Source organism: Pecten maximus, chromosome 8, assembly GCF_902652985.1.
Source record: "Pecten maximus chromosome 8, xPecMax1.1, whole genome shotgun sequence".
Taxonomy (NCBI): Eukaryota; Metazoa; Mollusca; class Bivalvia; order Pectinida; family Pectinidae; genus Pecten; species Pecten maximus.
This window is the reverse complement of record NC_047022.1, coordinates 5316174-5340260: the sequence shown is the minus strand read 5'-3', so window position 1 is coordinate 5340260 and position 24087 is coordinate 5316174. Positions and strand designations below refer to the sequence as shown.

General features: G+C 36.1%; 3 protein-coding genes across 3 annotated transcripts; 1 reads left to right on the top strand and 2 right to left on the bottom strand.

Moving 5' to 3' along the window:
• The first annotated feature begins 1699 nt into the window (after positions 1-1699).
• Positions 1700-4891, top strand: LOC117332923. Its single transcript, XM_033891995.1, has 3 exons — positions 1700-1855; positions 2217-2357; positions 4454-4891. Exons 1-3 carry the CDS (start codon positions 1700-1702, stop codon positions 4889-4891), a joined length of 735 nt encoding a protein of 244 aa, XP_033747886.1.
• An 8255-nt stretch (positions 4892-13146) lies between these two features.
• LOC117332921 (L-type lectin-domain containing receptor kinase IX.2-like) lies at positions 13147-16870 on the bottom strand. Its single transcript, XM_033891990.1, has 6 exons — positions 16796-16870; positions 16405-16461; positions 15643-15688; positions 14175-14596; positions 13769-13854; positions 13147-13396 (listed from the first exon to the last, which is right to left on the bottom strand). The coding sequence occupies exons 1-6, from the start codon at positions 16868-16870 to the stop codon at positions 13147-13149; spliced, it is 936 nt and encodes a 311-aa protein (XP_033747881.1).
• LOC117333125 lies at positions 16828-17852 on the bottom strand. The gene is made up of 4 exons (XM_033892262.1): positions 17685-17852; positions 17346-17510; positions 17178-17249; positions 16828-17059 (listed from the first exon to the last, which is right to left on the bottom strand). Exons 1-4 carry the CDS (start codon positions 17787-17789, stop codon positions 16898-16900), a joined length of 504 nt encoding a protein of 167 aa, XP_033748153.1. The 5' UTR covers positions 17790-17852; the 3' UTR covers positions 16828-16897.
• Positions 17853-24087: the final 6235 nt, after the last annotated feature.

The window sequence follows — 24087 nt, the reverse complement described above, 5'->3', positions numbered from 1 at the left end:
TAAAAGTTTTCAGGTCAGAGGTCAAATAAAAAAAGTTCGCTATGGTGTCAAATATGTCTATTTTTAGAAAATCTTCATTTTTCAATCTTTTTCAAAAAATCTTTCAAAGTATGATGCAGTATGTCATTCTGATGATTTTGATGTCCTTAGTTCTTTGGTAACATTTGTCGTTAACGCGAGACACCATTTTGAATATTTCTCTCTATATCTTATGTATGCCTACAACTCGCATTTTAATTTTCTTCTCAAATTCCACCAGTGCGATTCAACACAAACTTTGACAAAATGACTATGAGTTGGTACTGACCAAGTCTTGTTATCTTGGGGTCGGTTTGAAATCCAACATGGCCGCCATGACGTCATTGAAAAGTTTAAAATTGCCAAAACTCAAAAAGCATTCATTTTACTGAGGTCAGGTAATTATGTTATTTGTAGATAATGCCTGGCGCTAACTTTTACTCACCATAAGTTTTCAGGTCAGAGGTCAAATAAAAAAGTTAGCTATGGGGTCAAAGGTCACAAAATTTTTAACTTTTCGACATTTTTTTAATATTATTACATAGATCGATGCAGTATGTCATTCTGATGATTTTGGTAACTTCAGTTTTTATTTAGCACTTCCGGTTCAAGTTGTACGCCATTTTGAATTTTTTTTTGATTGCGCAATCATTGCAAGAGGCCTAGGAACTTGATACAGCTGTACGAGTTATCTCCCCTCGTCCAACTCCTTTGTTGAAACGTTATATCTCAGATGCCAGATTAATTCAATACTAGAATGTGGATGACCTATCAGGCTATCAAGTGTTCTAAAATAGTTTTTTTATGTTTGGAAATACCAAGCCTTTAGGTCATTTATGCTAAGTAGTGAAAAGCCCGTCAAATTGTTAACCAACAATTTCTAGTTCCATTTATAATAGTTTTCTTTTTTAACTGCAGGCTGATCATGAGGTATCCTCGGCATCAACGTAAGAGGCAAACGTCAGTATGTTGAGCAATGAAAAGAAGCCTTCCCAGTCAGTTAAGACAAACATTGATAAAAGGCCCATGAAAAGCATAAGAAAAAGACAGCGAAAGGGAGGAAATATGAGGACATTTGTGTGGGAAATATGGTGCTGATTCATAATGCAAGGAAGGCTGCTACAAAGAAAGGAAAGGAAATTTAGATCCCAACTACCATGGTCCGTATAAAGTAGTGAATATAGATGACAAGAGTGCCACTCTACAGAATGATTCAGGACGTACTCTAAAGAGGAAAAAGAACAAAGACGACCAGAAACTGTTCAAAGATCGGACCACTCATGAGAATACAGTTTTGTGCGCGCAGGACACCTTTGACAAACCTACTGATGAGAAAACAGTTTTGTGCCCGTAGGACACCTTTGACAAGACTACTGATGAGAATACAGTTTCTTGTATGCAAGACACTGTTGGACAAAACATTAAAGATGTCAGTGCAGATTGCAGTTTGAATGAACTTTTAAAATTTATAAGTGAACTGAATTTATCAGAAATAACTCTGAACACTTTAGAATTTCAATATCAACACTGCCCACAACAGAGTTTCTTGAAGGAGGTTAACAATGTATCAGAGGCAGAGTTAGAATGATCTGCCACACATTTTTTACCCCATCAGAGACATTTGGATTTGGACTTATCAGTAAAAGCATCGGTGGTTATGCTTACATCTGCAGTATGCGTTATGGCCAGTCATCAGTTTCAGCCACTGATGAACGTTGCGCAAACCCTCAAGGAGGTACCAAGCCATCTGGAGGATGTTAATATTCACGAGCTTCTACAACTCTACCCAACACAAAGACTTACAGTTGGCGGCGAGACACTAGAGGAGGTGGACATGGCAACTATAGAGGAGGGGAAATGGATCAACGACAGGTGAATTAGTTCTTAATTATTCAGCTTGACAGCATTGAATTAAATTTAGAGGTGCAATTTTTTTCCTTCCAAGATTGCTATTTATTATATGTTATTATCTTTAATGTATTTTGATAAAATATATTTGACGGTCAAATATACTAGATGGTGATGCAGGTCTGTGTTCTAATTATCACAACATATACTAGATGGTCACTCTGTGTTCTAATCATCACAACATAAACTGGACGGTCAGGTCTGTGTTCTATTTATCTCAACAATGGATCTGTAAGATACCACAAATCTAAGATGAGATATTAACAGGTTATATTTTATTGCTGTTTCAGGTCATCAACTCCTTCTTGGTACTGAAAAAGATGGAGCAGAACACATCAGAATCGAACAGACACATTTATGTCCTTCCCTCGTACACAGCCGTTCAGTGGGATCAAGGTCACCTGGCCATGGATCACTGGATGTTTAAGAAGGTAAATAACGGACAAGGTTAATCTTTCCATAATGATCTCCCTATTAAATTTCATTCTTTCCTCACATAAATGGATATATGCATGGTAGATCAGAAATCAAAGATGGCCACCACGGCCTCGATTGGTCAAAACATAAATATTGTCCGATTTTAATGAAATTGGGTATTGGACACTGGTGACTCTCATAGCCTCATTTTCACATTATAACAAATTGGGCTATGATCGGTGGAAATTCATATATTGTTCGATTTTAATGAAAATTGGTATATAGGGGTTTTGAGGGATGTCAAACACAATGGTACAACTACTGGGACGTTTGGGGGACTGGTGTAATGGAACCCCATTACCATTAGCACTTGTTATGGTTGAATTAAGATAAATTAAAACAAGGCATCGCAAATGATATAAATCCCCTTGTGTGCTAACACATGAACTCTGATGCAAAATGGGGGGTGGGGTTATTGCAGGACATTGAAATAACATCAGTTGTCATTTGCACTGAATTGCAATTGACATGGATGGGCTTATTATCAGGCATGGGCTCATTGTCAGATAAATATGGTATATATTGTTATGCATTCAACAGTATCTGGTTACGCATCACACTAGCAACTTCATTTGGTATTGCCATGCTTGACCCATATATGAAGTTTGGTCAGGATCCATTCAAAAATGAAGTCGCATTACAGCGCTGACAAAGATTTTCTATAAATAGTAACGGTGACATTGGCCTTGACCCTGGCGCCCTAAAACATGAACTCGTTCGAGGTATTCCCATGCTGGACCCATATATGAAGTTTGGTCAGGATCCGTTCAGAAATGAAGTCGCAAGAGTGCTGACAAAGATTTTCTATAGATAGTAACGGTGACCTTAACCTTGACCTTGGCACCCTGAAACACGAACTCGTTCAAGGTATTCCCATGCTGGACCCATATGAATTTTGGTCAGGATCCGTTCAAAAATGAAGTCGCAAGAGCGCTGACAAAGATTTTCTATAAATAGTAACGGTGACCTTGACCTTGGCACCCTGAAACACGAACTCGTTCGAGGTATTCCCATGCTGGACCCATATATGAAGTTTGGTCAGGATCCGTTCAGAAATGAAGTTGCAAGAGTGCTGACAAAGATTTTCTATAAATAGTAACGGTGACCTTAACCTTGACCTTGGCACCCTGAAACACGAACTCGTTCGAGGTATTCCCATGCTGGACCCATATATGAAGTTGGTCAGAATCCGTTCAAAAATGAAGTCGCAAGAGCGCTGACAAAAAGTGAACATACGTACATACGTACGTACTTACGTACGAACGGAACGCTATATCCCCTCCCCGACTTTCGTCACGAGGGGATAACAAGTGGTATGAACATGCATATGATCATTTTTCATCTATTATTAACCCACTGTTATCATATGAGGTCTTATGTTGTGTATATTTAAATGTGTACATATCCTGCTTAATTGTTATTATTTAGCAGGAGAAATTAACTTTTTAGTTCCACCTCATTTTTTAAGATTGAGAAGATTTATCCTTGTAAAGGCTGCATGTATTAATGTAAGGAAACTGTTCTTTATGAGTCAAAATTAATTTTAACTACCTATGTTACCCGACAGTTTTTGGTCTGCCATCAGCCGTGCGCTGTCCGTAAACTTTTAATTCAAACGACTTCTTCTTGATAACCAGAAGGGTGAGGGTACTGATATTTTGCATGTAGCTTTCATGGATAAATGTTCAAATGGATGACCTTGACTTTTTTTCAAGGTCACGGGAGTAAGATATAGGCTAAACTCTTCAAATGTCTTCTTCTCAATAACCAATAGGCCCAGGGACTTGATATTAGGCATGTAGCATGCTGGGATGAAGGGCTACCACATTTGTTTAAATGAATGACCTTGACTTATATTCAATGTCACATGAGTCAAATAGGCTTTAATCTTTAAACAATGATGTTTTGATAGCGAGAAATTTAAGACTAATTAAATACATACTGACAAAATTTGGAATGCAACTTGGCACATATTGCATTGTTTGTCGACTTACATTACCCACGGCCTATACTAAGCAGAAATTTTACAATTCCATTTGTTTATTTTCAGGTTCAATTCTCCAAATACGCCCATGTATTCATGCCGATATGTATCAATAGGAATCACTTGGTGTTGCTGGTTGCAGACGAAAAAAAACAAAGAACTGTTTACGTTCTAGACTCTATGCATGGGGAGGTTGGTCATAGTTGGACAAGGATATGGGCAGAATTCATGGCCAATCGGGACAGTCTTCCAGATGTTACAGAACAGTTTGGTGTGTGGAACTTCCCCGAGATCAGAAGTGAGACAGGTGCTTTGCCAAAGATATCAAAAAATACGTTAAGGCTCAATGCTGGAGCAACAAAGTCAGACTCTAAGTGTGACATGCCAGATTGTCGGATACTTAAAGGATTTGGGTCCAGTGCTGCGGGATTCCGACAAAGACAGCCATCGAGGAGGAATTTGAATGCTGCTTCTGTGAAGCCATGTTTAGACAGATATTTGTAATTTATTATTGCTATCAATTGGTTTGGAAAAGCCTCTGCTTTCATTTTTAGCCCACCATCATCAGATGGTGGGCTATTCAAATCGCCCTGCGTCCGTGGTCCGTGGTCCGTCCGTCCGTCCGTCCGTCCGTCCGTCCGTCCCTCCGTCCGTCCGTCCGTAAACAATTCTTGTTATCGCTAATCCTCAGAGAGTACTGAAGGGATCTTTCCCAAATTTCATATGTGGGTTCCCCTTGGTGCCTAGTTATGCATATTGCATTTTGAGACCAATCGGAAAACAACATGGCCGACAGGCAGCCATCTTGGATTTTGACAATTGAAGTTTGTTATCGCTATTTCTGAGAAAGTACTGAAGGGATCTTTCTCAAATTTCATATGTAGGCTTCCCTTGGTGCCTAGTTATGCATATTGCATTTTGAGACCAATCAGACAACAACATGGCCGACAGGCAGCCATCTTGGATTTTGATAATTGAAGTTTGTTATCGCTATTTCTGAGAAAGTACTGAAGGGATTTTTCTCAAATTTCATATGTAGGCTTCCCTTGGTGCCTAGTTATGCATATTGCATTTTGAGACCAATCGGAAAACAACATGGCCGACAGGCAGCCATCTTGGATTTTGATAATTGAAGTTTGTTATCGCTATTTCTGAGAAAGTACTGAAGGGATCTTTCTCAAATTTCATATGTAGACCCCCCTTGGTGCCTAGTTATGCATATTGCATTTGAGACCAATCGGAAAACAACATGGCCGACAGGCAGCCATCTTGGATTTTGATAATTGAAGTTTGTTATCGCTATTTCTGAGAAAGTACTGAAGGGATCTTTCTCAAATTTCATATGTAGGTTCCCCTTGGTGCCTAGTTATGCATATTGCATTTTGAGACCAATCGGAAAACAACATGGCAGACAGGCAGCCATCTTGGATTTTGACAATTGAAGTTTGTTATCGCTATTTCTGAGAAAGTACTGAAGGGATCTTTCTCAAATTTCATATGTAGATTCCCCTTGGTGCCTAGTTATGCATATTGCATTTTGAGACCAATCGGAAAACAACATGGTCGACAGGCAGCCATCTTGGATTTTGACAATTGAAGTTTGTTATCGCTATTTCTCAGAAACTTATCAAGGGATCTTTCTGAAATTTCATATAAAGGTTCCTCTTGGTGCCTAGTTATGCATATTGCGTTTTGAGACCAATTGGAAAACAACATGGCCGACAGGCAGCCATCTTGGATTTTGACAATTGAAGTTTGTTATCGCTATTTCTCAGATACTTATGAAGGGATCTTTCTGAAATTTCATATGTAGGTTTCCCTCGGTGCCTAGTTATGCATATTGCATTTTGAGACTAATCTGAAAACAACATGGCCGACAGGCAGCCATCTTGGATTTTGACAATTGAAGTTTGTTATCGCTATTTCTCAGAAAGTACTGAAGGGATCTTTCTGAAATTTCATATGTAGGTTCCCCTCTGTGCCTAGTTATGCATATTGCATTTTGAGACTATTCGGAAAACAACATGGCCGACAGGCAGTCATCTTGGATTTTGACAATTGAAGTTTGTTATCGCTATTTCTCAGAAAGTACTGAAGGGATCTTTCTCAAATTTCATATGTAGGTTTCCCTCAGTGCGTAGTTATGCATATTGCATTTTGAGACAAATTGAAAAACAACATGGCCGACAGGCAGCCATCTTGGATTTTGACAATTGAAGATTGTTATCGTTATTTATCAGAAATTGCTGAAAGGATCTTTCTGAATTTCATTTGTAGGTTGCCCTCTGTGTCTAGTTATACATATTGGATTTTGAGACCAGTCAGAAAACAACCTGGCTGACAGGCAGCCATCTTGTATTTTGAAAATTGAAGTTTGTTATCGCTATTGTACAGAAGGTACTGAAGGGATCTTTCTCAAATTTCATATGTAGGTTCCCCTTGGTCCCTGGTATTGCATTTTGGGACCAATCGGAAAACAACATGGCCGACAGACAGCCATTATCGCTAAATCTTAAATTTTATATATAGGTTCCCCTTGTTTGAAAAGTACTAGATCTAGAGGGCTGTTTCTGAATTTACACAGATTAGTAAGACTTAGAAGAAGGAAAAAGTAGAGAAAAGATCAATCTGACATGGAACCTATAAAGATCATTCAATGGTGGGCGCCAAGATCCCTCTGGGATCTCTTGTTTATTATGACTAGTCAAATTTGATGAATAATGTGTTATGGTGTAGTTCATCTGTCTGTTAATTTGTGTTATCTCCTACATTTTTCTACCCATCTCTTTGAAACTTGGTAATCATTATAATTATGATAGGAAGTTGTATTACCCTGAAAAGGTTTTTAATTTGATTATTTTTTAACAAGATTATCTAAAAATGTAAACTACCTGGTAACAGTAATATTTGTTTTTGTTAATATTTCTTGTGTAACGCTGTAAGTGTATATTTATTAAAAGGATGAAAGCGAAACAATTCTTGTTTTTATTCTTTTATTTAGGATTTAGTGTTTAAGATGAAATGCTTGTAAATAGAGAGGACCTAATTAACACGAGTGTCAAAGTAAGATGGAATTAAGCTTGACACATCAAATTATCAAACTCATTAAATAATAACATTGACAGGAGTATAAGATTCTATTTATCTTATGAATCACATTTATGCAAAAATAAGGGGAAAATTCTAATGTGCTGGCTTTATGACGTCACAATAGTGTAAATATGGCATGGCCGTAGAAGGACTCGCACAACTAAATCAGCCAATCAGCTGGTGTTTCTCCTGAACCAAGTCCATGAGGAAAATGTGTTTCGTAGGTTTGTAGCTGTTGTTCCTGAGTAAATAACATGTGAAATGGGTACTTTCTGTATAAGAGAATAAACAGTAGGGTCTTGAGATTTGGAAAATAAAATTGAAAATATACACTCCTACTGAATATATAGAATGACATATAGGATTTGAGGTGTAAAAAGGCGGGATTTCCCCAGGTGGGGGTTCCCCAGTGCACTGTAAATGTCAGCTGGCACCGTCTTTTGAATACCCATGTGCTCTTATATGCCATTAAACCTATACAATAACAACGTTTATCTGATAGAAAAAAATAACTTTAAGCTAAAATTTGATATAAATTTCACATCATTTGAACTTCAAACAATACATGTTTCTGTTTATGCGGACAAACCGTGAAAAGTAATAATCTTCAATTTTTAATATGAAAATACTTTTTGTAAAATTTGGATAGCTACAAAACAGCAACAAGAATAGTTGTAGAAAAAATTACTTTAATCTATCAAGTTGTTAAAGAGAAAATCGAAAATAGCCATGCAAAGCTCGGGCTCGGCTCGGGGTACATGAAATCACGTTGTGGTTGGTGATGGTGCCAGATGAAATCTGGAACTCCTCTGGGAATTTCAAACACGTGGTATAAATGAAAGAGGGTGGCGGTGATTTTGTAATGTGCCATTTTGAAAAAATTTTATGATTGTGCAATCATTTAAATGTCAACTTCGCCATAGCCAATAGGCACAGGGACTTGATATTAGGTCTGTAGCATGCATGAGTGAATGGCTACCAAGCCTGTTCAAATGAATGACCTAGACCCACATTCAAGGTCACAGAGGTCAAATAGGCTAAAATCTTTAAACAACTTCTCAATAGCCAAGAGGCACAGGGACTTGATATTAGGTCTGTAGCATGCATGGGTGAATGGCTACCAAGCCTGTTCAAATGAATGACCTAGACCCACATTCAAGGTCTAAAATAGGCTAAAATCTTTAAACAACTTCTCAATAGCCAAGAGGCACAGGGAGTTAATATTGGGCCTATTGCATGAAGCACTAAAAAGTTGGTTTCAAATGAGTGACCTTGACCTACAGGAGTCAAATAGGCTTAGACTGTATCATGACTTATTCTCAATAACCAAGAGACCCATGCAGGGAGTTGATATTGGGTCTGTAGTATGCTTGGGTGAAGAGCTACCAAGTCTGTTAAAATAAATGACCTTGACTTACATTCAAGGTCACAAGGGTCAAATAGACTTCAATATTAGCGATGATTTGTTGATAGCGAAGACTCCGAGACCTGATATTAGGCAAATAGTATGCTCAAATGAATGACTAGAAAATTTATTGACATGACTGTGACAATGATGGGTCTATGCTATATGACATTAATGTATCTTTGTCATATCAACAAGATTGTGTGACATCGATTTAACTTTGTTATATGAACTAGTGTCTGTGACACTGCTGTGTCTTTCTCAGACGAAAGAGTCTCTGTAACATTGATTCGTCTTTGCTATATGAAAAAGTCTCTGTGATATTGATTTGTCTGATGCAAGAGTCTCTTTGACACTGATGTCTTTGTCATCTGCAAGAGTCCCCATACCAAAAAAAGGTATAAAAAGTCTCTTTGACACTGATGTCTTTGTCATATGAAAGAGTCTTTGTGACATTGGTGACTTTGTGATGCAGGTCTAAGTCTTCATTATTAAGATTTTTGTGTGTGTTCCAGAAGAGTTCCTTTAACACTGATCAGGATGTGTCTATACAATATTTATTCATTGTATGGTTTTGTAGAATTTAAACAGTTAAATAATGTCAACAAAAGTTTGTTTTTTTTCACATCTCACAAATCTCATTTTAATGTTCGGTGAAGCTCATCCGTGGATTTCTCATTGAACAAATCATAGGTCTATTGTGTAAGGTAGCATACACCCTTAAGGGAAATAATTCTAGCATAGATCACTTGTAAATTGTATATCACCACCAGGATTAAAGAAAACTAAAACAACTTCTTGACTTATTTCATATTTATTTTCAACATTTAACAAATTAAAACAAAATAACAGATCACTGCTGCCATAATAAAGTTTTACCAAACTAGATATTTAAAATGTATATCTGTAACAAATGTATTGTCATATATTCAAAATCTTATTAGACTAGATATTTGTAAATTGCTAGAGATATTGGTAAAAATTGCATTAGAATGAAATACATTGTAATTAGAAAAAAAATGTATCTGGTATAAATGATAAAAAATTTCTGAGATTTTGTAAAATTCAAAAATGAATATATGTTGTCAAACTTCAAAAATACAGCATATTTAAGATTTTGTGGCTTGGTGACCATGTATTTGTGTATGTGAGAGATAAAAAAAAAAGTTCAAATCCTGGAACCTAAAATTATGTACAGACCAACTATTACTGATTTTACTATTGACAATGTCTGATTTACAGCAGGCCAAGTTTACGGACATATTCCATCCACGCCAGTGACTTACGAACTTACAACTTTTCACGGTGTGCCAGAGGTTCGCATCCTGTTCTGTAAATCACGTCCTGTCTCCCACCTCCATTCCCATTTTCAAAAGTATACAGTATTGTCTATTAGAATATTAAATGTATATTTCAATCAAATATCTATCTAAAATAAAATCAGTTTTTCGGTACATTAATTTATAAAAATCTAAAGTGTGTAAATAAATTTTGAGTAATCTAATTCAAGAAATTCAAAATAGCTAAGATAAATGATTAATTTATAAATTATCATTTACAAAAGCTATTTCTTTCATTCGAGCATCATTATTTTTATCTGTTATTAACTTAATGACAAAATTTGTATTTAAATTATATGAGTAGCAAAATGGAAAACCAGCCGGGATATTTCAAACCTTTTAAAATCTTATTATAATGTTCATCCTGAATACTTAAAAGGATAAAATTATACATTTACTAATTATTGTTGATTTTAATATTGACAATGTCTGACTTACAGCAGGCCAAGTTTACGGGCATATTCCATCCACGCCAGTGACTTACGAACTTACAACTTTTCACGGTGTGCCAGAGGTTCGCATCCTGTTCTGTAAACCATGTTTTGTCCCCACCCTGACTTCCAAAATATTTTAAAAATTATTTCAAAAAAATATTCAGGATGACATTAAATAAACATCTACAGACAGTTTTATGTTTGTGCATTTGAGATTTGATTCTAATTAAAAGTTTAACAACAAAATTCATGTATTTGTAGATTTTGGTTTATGTTAAATTTATACCAGATACATGTAGACATTAACTTAAATACTTATTAAAGGTTACAAAATTAATGCAAGTGGCAGACTCATAAAGTTGTGTACAGAATTCAAACCTTATTGGTTTAAAATATCACAGACCAACTCCAAAATGAAGGTTAAAAGCAAAGAAAAGTGTGCTGAAAATGCATAAAGCTTATTGTCTTGAAATATCAAAATATCACACACCAACTCCTATTTGAAGGCTAAATGCACAGACAAGTGTGCTGAAAATGCATAAAGCTTTTTACAATATCACAAATACCACAGGCAAACTCCTAAATGAAGGCTAAAAGCACAGAAAAGTGTGCTGAAAATGCCTGAAGCTTATTGTTTTGAAATATCAAAATATCACATACCACCTCAAAAATGAAGGCTAAAAGCACAGAAAAGTGTACTGAAAATGCATAAAGCTTATTGTTTTGAAATATCACAAATATCACAGACTACCTCCAAAATGAAGGTTAAAAGCACAGAAAAGTGTACTGAAAATGCATAAAGCTTATTGTTTTGAAATATCACAAATATCACAGACTACCTCCAAAATGAAGGTTAAAAGCACAGAAAAGTGTGCTGAAAATGTATAAAGCTTATTGGATTAAAATATCACAGACCAACTCCAAAATGAGGGCTAAATGCACAGAAAGGTGTGCTGAAAATGCATAAAGCTTATTGGTTTAAAATATCAAAATATCACAGACCACCTCCAAAATGAAGGCTAAATGCACAGAAAAGTGTGCTGAAAATGCATAAAGCTTATTTTTTGAAATATCAAAATATCACAATCCACCTCCAAAATGAAGGCTAAAAAGCACAGATAAGTGTGCTGTAAATGCATAAGCTTATTGGTTTAAAATATCAAAATATCACAGACCACCTCCAAAATGAAGGCTAAATGCACAGAAAAGTGTGCTGAAAATGCATCAGCAAATTAGTTCAAAATATTGAAATATCACAAGTTATCTCCAAAATGAAGGTTAAAAAGCTTGAAGCACACAAGTGTGCTGAAAATTATAAAATATACTGTATTGGTTGAAAAAATATCTTCAGACAGTTTTATATTTGTGCATTTGAGATTTGATTCTAATACAAATTTTAACAACAATATACATGTATTTGTAGATTTTGAGTTATGTTAGATTTATACCTGATACATGTGCACATTAACTTAAATGCTTATTGAAGGTTACAAAATTAATACAAGTGGCAGACTTATAAAGCTGTGTACAGAATTCAATATGTTCAATGAGACACATTTTAGGTAGGATTAATTTGACTGTAGCACTCAAAGATATTGTTGAAAATGCTCAAAGCTTAGTGTAATTACAATACCAGAGATTGTCTTAAACAATGGAGGACATTTAACATACAAAACTATTGATGGAGGTACAGAGTACAAAATTGTGCTGAAAATGCACAAAGCTGATTAGTTTGAAATATCAAAATATCACAGACCACCTCCTAAATGAAGGCTAAAAGCACAGAAAAGTGTGCTGAAAATGCATAACACTTATTGTTTTGAAATCTGAAAATATCATATACCACCTCCAAAATGAAGGTTAAAAGCACAGAAAAGTGTGCTGAAAATGCATGATAACACTTATTGTTTTGAAATCTGAAAATATGACATACCACCTCCAAAATGAAGGCTAAAAGCACAGAAAAGTGTGCTGAAAATGCATGATAACACTTATTGTTTTGAAATCTGAAAATATGACATACCACCTCCAAAATGAAGGCTAAAAGCACAGAAAAGTGTGCTGAACATGTATAAAGCTTATTGGTTTAAAATATCACAAATATCACAGAGTACCTCCAATGAAGGCAAAAAGCACAGAAAAGGTGTGTTGAAAATGAATAAAGCTTATTGGTTTTAAAATATTAAAATATCACAGATCCTACCTCCAAATGAAGGTTAAAAAGCACAGAAAAGTATGCTGAAAATGCATAAAGCTTATTGGTTTAAAATATCAATATCCACCTTCAAAATGAAAGCTAAAAGCACTAAAAGTGTGCTGAAAATGCATAAAGCTTATTGGTTTAAAATATCAAAATATCACAGACCACCTCCAAAATGAAGGCAAATGCAAAAATCCAACTCACTGCTTGAAACCACAAGCCACTTCCATACAGTTCATGTCTAGTTTACGCTCATTATAAATTCTGCCATATTTAAAATTACGCCGAGGTCAGGTCTGTGGATATGGTTTTTCTTGAGTACATAGAAAAACCATTTCCTGCAGTTCAGGGCACTGCAACTCTGATATCAAATATCCCACACTGTATATGTCTGACTGAGGTGTGGTCTGACCACCCATTCTCACTTCTGGGGCAAGCCAGGAAAATGTTTGCCCTCCAAAAATGGCTGCAAAGGCATTTCCTGCCTGGATCGAATATTGATAACTGCCTCGAAATGTGGCGAGATCGAAATCAATGTATCTGAAAGGAAAAGAATCTTTCATATATACCTGCTACTAACTCACTCATTGTATAAGTTTGTACTTCATATTTGGCTGATTTGTCAAGCATTTGCATTTAATACTCTTAATAGTTATATGGTCAGATGCTAAAGATTGTTAGTAATCTTAAAAGTCGTCAATATGGAAATACATACTTATAAAGATATAAAGATGTTTTTTCAGTTATTTCTATTTACAAGATTTGTATTAACTGATCTAAATTATATGAAAGACACCAGTTTATATCAAAATTGTCTCCCAACAAATATAAGATTCATTGAATCAGTTACAGGGATTAATTATCAAATACTAAACTTAAACATTTAAGGATGAATTGAAATATTTAAGATACCTTATTCTGAAGTCAGGTGTGCTGGTGTCGACAAGGACGTTGTTAGATTTGATATCATTCAGCAGGACGTCTTTGTCATGGATGGCCTGTAAATAAAATGTTAAAGAAAGTCAGAAATATGTACAAATTCCTTTTTGATCATCATCATCATCATCATCATCATCATGTTGTTGTTAAACCCTTCAGAAATTATTTTCAGATACAAACAGCCATCATGTGTACCTTCAGAAAACATACATTTGACATACCCCATTATCCTAAATTGCACCAGCAAATACCGCATTATGTCATCTTTGAGAAAACTTGCCAACTAAGTCAAAATATTCTTTATGCAAACTTTGCATATCTTACAAAGTAAATTTTAGCATTCCTGCTTGCATTATTTTTTTCCGAAATAATTTCTTACCTTGAGTGCAAACACCAACTGGTAGGCAATATTGATTTTGATTTCAGTGTTAATAACAACATTTGGGTCTCTCCCATTAAGAATTGACCAAAGCGTCCTGCCGTTTCCATAAAACTCCTGTACCAGCATATGTTTTCTTACGTCGGATTGGTCGGGAAGTAATCCATAAACCCGCGGCACAAAACCAGTGTCCTGCAGAATTGACAAAATGCCTGATTCATTTAAAATGTCTTGTTGGAGCTTTGTGGAATATTCTGAATGATACACCTTTACTGCTGTTGGGACAGTGTTGTTAGCCATAGCTAGATAAACAGATCCTTTTGCTCCTTTCCCTAACAGATTTAGGAATTGAAACTCCTGATGATTCAACAGGGGGAGATTGGCGTGCCTTTGGAGGATCTCATTCCGCTGTACTGTGTAGTCTATTAACAGAAAAACAACAAAAACTGAAGATTAACTTGTATCAATTAAAACTGGTTTGAAGATGATCAAGTTACAATGTTTTTCTTCCGTTTTTTTTTCTTTTTTTTCTTAACTCCAATTATATGATATAAACCTCAGGGAAGGCAAATATGAACTTCAAAATGTGATCATAATTAACTACAGGTATATTGAGCTACATTTATCATTTTTTTGTAGTTTAAAAAAAAACAGAAAACAAAAATATTTTTAAAAAAGACAATCAGCAAAGTTAATTAAAAGTATGCTTCTATAATATCTTATATATTATATTTGACAGAAATGAAAAATCACAAAACTTGTAGATCATTGAAGCTGAAGACTTTGAAGAGAAATATAAAAACAGACAGCTGTTGTAGAACCACAGCATAACACTACCTCCTGACATAACACTACCTCCTGACATAACACTACCTCCTGACGTAACACAACCTCCTGACATAACACTACCTCCTGACATATCACTACCTCCTGACATAACACTACCTCCTGACTCCTGACATAACACTACCTCCTGACATATCACTACCTCCTGACATAACACTACCTCCTGACATAACACTACTACCTCCTGACATAACACTACCTCCTGACATAACACTAACTCCTGCCATATCACTACCTCCTGACATAACACTACCTCCTGACATAACACTACCTCCTGACATAACACTACCTCCTGACATATCACTACCTCCTGACATATCACTACCTTCCGACATAACACTACCTCCTGACATAGCACTACCTCCTGACATATCACTACCTCCTGACATATCACTACCTCCTGACATAACACTACCTCCTGACATAACACTACCTCTTGACATATCACTACCTCCTGACATAACACTACCTCCTGACATATCACTACCTCCTGACATAACACTACCTCCTGACATAACACTACCTCCTGACATATCACTACCTCCTGACATATCACTACCTCCTGACATAACACTACCCCCTAATGTCAGGAAGTAGAGTTCTTGAATTTAAGTAAACTCACCATAGGCCGGAGTGTGATTCATTGCATCCATCTGATATCTTTGTACCTTTCAGAAAAGAAATACAAATTTAGAAAATAAGATTGGTGAATACAATACATGCATCAAGAGTGTGAGTCTAAGCTTTTGGTAAAAAATAAACAAGAATTTCTTCAATTTCCTGTAATGTTGTTATTTTTAATTGACAATTTGACTCATTTAGGAAAAGTTTTGATATTAAATTAGGTGCAGCGATAACGTCAAGCTGGCCCGCGATAGTAGCCCGCAATAAGGTTATCGTTTAGTTTAGCCTACCGGAAGTTGCTGTCACCGCGTAGTTTTGATTAAAGACAGTATCTACGCCTGCACATCAGCAAATATGCCCGTTTCTGATGTTTATTATACGACTAAAACGGGTAAAACACATTAATCTATATCTAAAATAACAGTGACCCATTTTCTACATATCATATATGTATACAGGTCTACATGAAATATCCTTTGTCTTTGTTTGAAACTTTAATTTGATATCAAGAGTACAAAACTTGTAGCTCCAGTTTAGTTTTAATGAAGTTTGAATGCTTCAATGTCTTCAATGTCTACAAAGTCAATGTTTGATTTTCTATCTGTCTGAGGAATTTTGGAACAAAATTGAAATACTGAATTAAATAAAGGGCAATAACTTTTTCAATTTGCAAAATCAGTCAAAATGCATATGTAATACTCCCATCAAAGACAGGTGTATAAAATCTACATATTTTCTATTGTTGTGGATAAAGATGTACCTGCTCATTTGGGCGACCTTCATGAACATCATTCAGGATTGATGCTGGTATGGACATCTGGAATAGCATTGAATATTAAAACTTCACCACATACCAATCAATGAATACAAATTTTAAATGTATGACTTAACAAACTAGGGATGGGTATTGATTTCAAATAAATTTAACATACTGGTTCATAACACTAAAATATTATAAAATTTGAAGCTACTCAGCAATGATATTGACCAGATTACAAACATGTCTCCATCAACTCTTCAATTGAGGTGTTTTTTTCTCAATATGAATGACAACTGGATGAGAGAATGTGTATTTAATTCGATCAGATATTGACAGTTGCAGTTCATGTCATTATTTCAAAAAGCTTAAGAATGAAAACATTGCAACTTACTTGAGTGCCAATATCTTGAGTACTAACTGTGCTTACTGCAGCAGCTTTTTTGTGGATGACTCCTGGAACCGACATCTGAAAAGTTGGGAGAGTTAACCAGTATTAATATAAACATATACATTTATGTATTATTACACTTATGTATTCAAATATTTGTTTATTATGACAACTTACTTGAGTGGCAATTTCTTGGGTTCTAACTTTGACCTGTGTTTCAGTGCTTGTTGTTTCATGTTTCTTGTGGAGCACACCTGGTACTGAGATCTGAAGTCGGGAGAGTTAAACAGTATTAATATTTAAACAGAACCACTTATCTATTTAAATATTTTTGTTTAAATAATGTGGCAAAAAAATAATGATGAAACAAAACATGGTAACTTACTTGAGTAGCAATATCTTTTGTACCAACTGTGGCCTGTGTTTCAGTGTTTCGAAGGAAACCAGTTACTGGAATCTGGAAACGTGGGAAAATACATGGTAATTGAACATTAGGCTAACACATGAATTGGTCAGAACATAATCGAGGAAGAGACAGTTCATGACGACTTACATTTTTGACGAGATCTCGGAGAGAGACCTTTGGCTGCATGCTGATGTTGTCTCTTTTCCCTTTGCCATTGTTGAAGACATCTTGAAGGCCCACGTTCTGTGTGAGCAGGCTTGGCTTGTGGTTTGCTTTGGATACTGGAACGTATCTTCCATTGATATATGTGCCCTGTAATTTATTAAATGTAAACAAAATTGTACATAAGATGACTAGGACCTAGGAAAATCTAGTTTAAAATCTCAATGAGGCTAAAATTTTGACGGATCCTTAATGCTAAGACATGAAGGAAAGGTTAGAAACTAGCAACATGGACTATTTCATTGCTTATTACATTATACTTACATAAAATACGTCAGCATTCCATACACGCTTCAAATATCTAATGTAGTTAATGTTGTTTTGGTTAGCGCTGATAAAATTACTGTGATATGGAGTAAAATACTTCATCTTGTCCGCGTTAAATTTGCCGCACTCTCAACATGAATGAAGTTGTTGCTAGGACGTTCGGAATTTCTTTGCAGTTTTCCTAAATGTCATTCGGAACACCTCGGCCGATTCTCTACGGTCATCTAACCGTAGAGAATCGGCCGAGGTGTTCCGAATGCCTAAATGTATATGAATATACATCCGAATGGACAATTGGATCAGGTGATCGGTGACGCGTTTCCGCCCAACTCTATTTCCCGCCAAATAATCATTCGGAAACCATCTGTTCGGAACATATCGGGCGTTTCTATTACATTGGTTATGAGTCAGCCAACTCCAGGCAACAATGACGACAGAGGGACATTTTACATATTTCTGCATATCGTATGACATCGTGAATAGTCACAAGGAAATTCTTGAGAATCTGTTACAGTCTACGTGGTCTAAAACAGTAAGTAGACTGTAACAAATTCGTACAGCTTTGAAAATATCCAAAGCTCGGGCTCAGGGCAAAAGCTCGGGCTCGGCTTGGTATACAAGAAATGACCCCCAACGGTCTAGTGCATTCCGGAATAGCTATCATATTTGTCTATTACTGTCAACCCCCATGTTTCCGGTTGTATAATGTTGAAAAGTGTATCTATTCAAAATGAAGAAGACTTCAAAAATGTGCCCAGGATCGATACATTCTTCAAAACCAAGGAAGAAGGACCAGCGCCTAAAAAGTTAAACCAGTCTACTGATAGCTCATGTCCTGGCCCAATGGGATGAAGTTCTACGATGTAAGAAGCAGGTACTTGTGGACATGATTACGATGTTTTTAATCAAAACATTACATTATAGACGAGTAAATTATTGTATTAATTTGTAAAAAAATATCGTACCTTGGCCTTATAGATACTAATATATTGCTAATTCCGCTAACAATCCCAATGTCAACTGCCACGGCAGAGCGATCTTTCAGCGCTTTGAGGCAAATAAAGACATATCTGAGGTCGACAAGAGCCAAGACGACTGTTATCTCTGGCAATGCAGATGCTCCACATCCACAGGGAAATCTCTATTGATACTATTAATATTGTGATGGACATTTTTGCAAGAAAAAAGAACAGGAAAAGGACTTTTAATTAGGCAGACAAATGTCTTTTTCTAAACTATTGAAACAAATGAACTTTAATTATATGTTTATACCGGAAAACTAAAATTGAGAATTAGACATATTTTGAAATTTAAATACTATCTCGGAAATCAATTTCAAACATCATAAAAGTCTTGAAATTAATTAATTTTCCGTCTGTGTTCCTTGTTTGAGGAACAGATCCATGATTGATTATTTTTCTCACATACTTGTAACCAAACGTAAGTTTTTATGGAAGCTTTTCATTGCGCCATCTTCAATGCTCCTTAGAGCAGTGTAATATAGCTTGTACCAGCTGTCTTTAATAAAATCAAACGCCCAAAACTACCCAAATAAAATGTTCATGTTTAATTCATTAATACAAACAATGCTGTATATAGGAAGTTATGTCTTTCTATGGATGTGAAAAGACCCTGAAAATTGTATTTACAACATGATGGTGTTGAAAAACCCTGGGTCTATGTTTATAACAGGATTTGATTGACATTGGGTAAGATCAAACTAGGTGAGTGATACAGGCCCTCTGGACATCTTGTTAGCCCACCATCATCAGATGGAGGGATATTCCTCAAACTTCATGTGTAGATTCCCTATGGTCCCTTGTTGTGCCAATTAATTTTAGATGTTTGATCTGAAAAAAAATGGCTGACATGTGGCCAACTTGGATATTGAAAATTGAAGTTTTTTATCTTTACTACTTGAAAATGAATGGATTGATGTTTCTCAAACTTCACATGTAGTTTGGCAGAATAATTAGACTATTGCTGTAGGTCATGGTGTAGGGGCCGCGGTGGCCGAGTGGTCATGGTGTCCCGACACTTTAACACTAGCCCTCCACCTTTGGGTTGCGAGTTCGAAACCTACGTGGGGCAGTTGCAAGGTACTGACCGTAGACCGGTGGTTTTTCTCCGGGTACTCTGGCTTTCCTCCACCTCCAAAACCTGGCACGTCCTTAAATGACCCTGGCTGTTAGGACGTTAATCAAAAACAAACCAAATAGGTCATGGTGTCCTGTGTTGTGTCTGTTAATTTTCCTTGTGAATGCAATAACTTGAGTAAGTGTTAACCGAGATTGATTGAACTTAGTTTGCTGTCTTATATCAGTAAGGTCTCAAACGAGTTTGAAAATCAGAATTATTCAGACAGTAACTTACAGAGTTATTGCCCTTTGTAATAATATTATCATCGGACCTTTTGAACACGATAACTTGGGGAAATATCAACCAAGTTTTATAAAACTTTATATACAGCCTTATATCAAAAAGATCGTAGACAAGTTCAGAATTGAGAATTATTTGACTGTAACTTCCAGAGTTATTACCCTTTGTAATAATATTAGACCTCGTGAACAGGATTACTTGAGTAAATATTAAGTAAGGTATACATGTATATGAAAGTCTGTATGGAGCCTTATATTAACAACATCTCAGATGGGTTCAAAAATCAGAATTATTCAACCTTAACTTACAGAGTTATTGTTCTTTGTAATAATATTATTGTTAGACTTTGTAAACAAGATAACTTAAATATATGATAACCGTAATTAATGAATCTTTGTCCGCAGTCTTTCACTTAAAAGATCCCAGACAAGTTCACAAATGCTAATTATTGAACAATAATTTGCAGAATTATTGCCCTATGCCATTAAATTACTATTTGTTTCTGTGAAGATGATAACTTGAGTAAATGTTAACCAAAATTGATGAAAATTTCTGTGCAGCTTCATATCAACAACATGCTGCATAAGTTCACAAATGCTAATTGTTTGCTGGTAATTTGCAGAGTTATTGCCCTTTGTCATTATATCATCATTTATTTCTGTGAAGAAGATAACTTAATTAGAGTTTAATATTAAAAAACAAAATTAACGAAAATTTGTTTGCGGCCTTATAATCAGAAAGACACTGAAGATTTGGAAAATAGAAATTATTTAACCTTGTGAACATAACTTTGAAAAATATCAACCAAATTTGATGAAACCTTATAAGACAAATACAAGAATAAGACTTATTCAATTGGTACTTAAAGTTATTGCTATTTGTATTTTTTTATCAGACCTTTTGAATTTGATATGTAAGGTTTCATAGTATGATCTTCATTGCATTTGGTATATCAATTCTTCTGTCAATTAATCGACAATTCTAGATGAGTTTGAAAATGACATGAATTCAATAGAAATTTATGGATTTATTGCCCATTTGTACTTATGGTTTACTGAATATAAATAGATTTTGATGGAATATGGTACTTGGTATGCTGTAAGAATCATTGAAAAGCTAATCACAGTTAAGTGACCATTTTATGTCTTTCCAATCTAGCCATGATGTCATCATGTTCATGTAGGTGTGATTTATTGCTGTTTATCTTTTTAGTTGCTTTATTGAGAAGATTACCTAGCAAAAATGTTCTCGGGAATAAATTGTTCTGCAGTAAAAGCATATATGTACTATGCTTTTATAATGTATAGTTTCAGATGTGTTTTTTTATTGCGATCGACTTTTGTCCGGTGTCCGTCGTCCGTTGTCCGTCGTAAACCATTTACATTTTGAACCTCTCAATAACCAACAGCCCTAGAGACCTGATATTGGATGTGTAGCATGCTGGGATGAAGGGCTACAAAATTTGTTCAATTGGACCTTGACTTTCATTCAAGGTCAAAGGGTCAAATATGCTAAAATATTTAAACAACTTCTTCTTGATAACCAAAAGGCCCAGAGACTCAATATTAGGTCAGTATAGCATGCTGGGACAAAGGGCTACCAAGTTTGTTCAAATGGATGACCTTGACCTTCATTCAAGGTTAAAGGGGTCAAATATGCTAAAATATTTAAAGGACTTTTTCTCGATAACCGAGAGGCCTAGATACCCAATATTAGGTCTGTAGCATGCTATGATGAAGGGCTACCAAGTTTGTTCAAATGGATGACCTTGACCTTCATTCAGGGGTCAAATAGGAATAAATCTTTAAATGACTTCTTCTTGATAACCAAAAGGCCCAGACAGAGACCCAATATTACATTTTTTATAGGTCTGTAGCATGTTGGGATGAAGGGCTATCAATTTTGTTCAAATGGATGACCTGGACCTTCATTCAAGGTCACAGGGGTCAAATATACTAAAATATATCATACCTCAGGTGACCGTTAAGGCCCAAGGGCCTCTTGTTTCTTTTTTAGCCCACCATCATCAGATGGTGGGCTATTCAAATTGCCCTGCGTCCGTGGTCCGTCCGTCCCTCCGTCCGTCCCTCCGTCTGTCTGTAGACGCATTTTGTCCGGACAACTCCTCCTAAACCGATGGGCCAATTCCGATGAAACTTCACACAAATATTAATGATCATGTGTAGATGTGCATGCCACTTTGTTTTCTTTCAAAATTATGGTTGCTATGGCAACTGGTCACTATAAACAGGTTTTCTGATAAGAACCATAACTTTAAGTTTGTCGGGACAACTCCTCCTAAACTAAATGGCCGATTTCAATGAAACTTCACACAAATATAGAGGACCATGTGTAGATGTGCATGCCACTTTTTTTTTTCAAAATTATGGTTGCTATGGCAACTGGTCGCTATATAACTGGGTTATCTTAGTTAGCCTATAATTAACAGTTCCAATTCACCATTGACTCGTGCAGATTGCGGGGGTATTAGTCAGCCATCCTGGCGACAGTTCTAGTTTTGGTCTGCCATCAACCGTGCGGTGTCCGTAAACTTTTAATTCAAATGACTTCTTGATAACCAGAAGGGTGAGGGTACTGATATTTTTCATGTAGCTTCCATGGATAAAACTCTAGCAAGTTTGTTCAAATTGATGACCTTGACCTTTTTTCGAGGTCACGGGAGTAAGATAGGCTAAAAATCTTCAAATGTCTTCTTCTCAATAACCAATAGGCCCAGGGACTTGATATTAGGCATGTAGCATGCTGGGATGAAGGGCTACCACATTTAAATGTTTAAATGATGACCTTGAATTATATTCAAGGTCACATGGGTCAAATAGGCTTTAATCTTTAAACAATGATGTTTTGATAGCGAGAAATTCTGTTATGTGTTATTAGGCCAATAGAATGCTGGAATGAAGGACTCGAAAATTTATTGACATAAATAAACCTAGTCTACTATGATATTTGAATAAAGTAGTAATTAGCAAAGTATTTACAGAGTGATCTAGATATACTTAAAAGTTGCTGTAGAGCCATGTGAGCAGTTCAGGCCAATTGGGCCTCTTGTTTTAATATCTCACTTAATGTTAGTGTCAGGGCCAGAGGAAACCCAGACAAGGATCTTCTATTTTAATACAAAGATTTCAAGTGTATTTTCAATTGAATTTAAGACTCACTAATTAAATACATACTGACAAAATTTGGAATGCAACTTGGCATATATTCCGTCCGTCCGTCCGTCCGTCCGTCCGTCAACAATTGACTTCTTCTTCATAACTACTGATCAGAATTTGATTAAATTTGGTAAGAAGCATCCCTATGGGGTGGCGACTCAAAATTGTACAAATGGTGGGGCTGACCCCCCAGGGGTCTGAGGGGCGGGGCGAAAAGGGGCCAATTTTGCTCTATTAATATAAACAACTTCTTCTCTGAAACTGAGCAATGGATATTGCTCCTATTTGCCTGGTAGCATCACTATGGGGTGAGGATTCAAAAATGTACAAATGGTGGGGCTGACCCCCTGGGGGCCTGAGGGGCAGGGCCAAAATGGGTCAATATAGCTCTATTAATATAAACAACTTCTTCTCTGAATTCGATCAATGGATATCGCTCATATTTGCCTGGTAGCATCACTATGGGATGGGGATTCAAAATTGTACAAATGATGGGGCTGACCCCCCATCCCCGCCTGAGGGGTGGGGCCAAATGTGGTCAATTGGGCTATATTGATGTAAACAACTTATTCTCTGAATTCGATCAATGGATGTTGCTCATATTTGCCTGGTAGCATCACTATTGGGTGGCGATTCAAAATTGTACAAATGGTGGGGCTGACCCCCCAGGGGCCTGAGGGGCGGGACCAAATGTGGTCAATTGGGTTATATTGATATAAATGACTTCTTCTCTGAAACCGAGCAATGGATATTGCTCATATTTGCCTGGTAACTTCACTATTGGGTGGGGATTCAAAATTGTACAAATGATGGGGCTGACCCCCAGGGGTCTGAGGGGCGGGGCC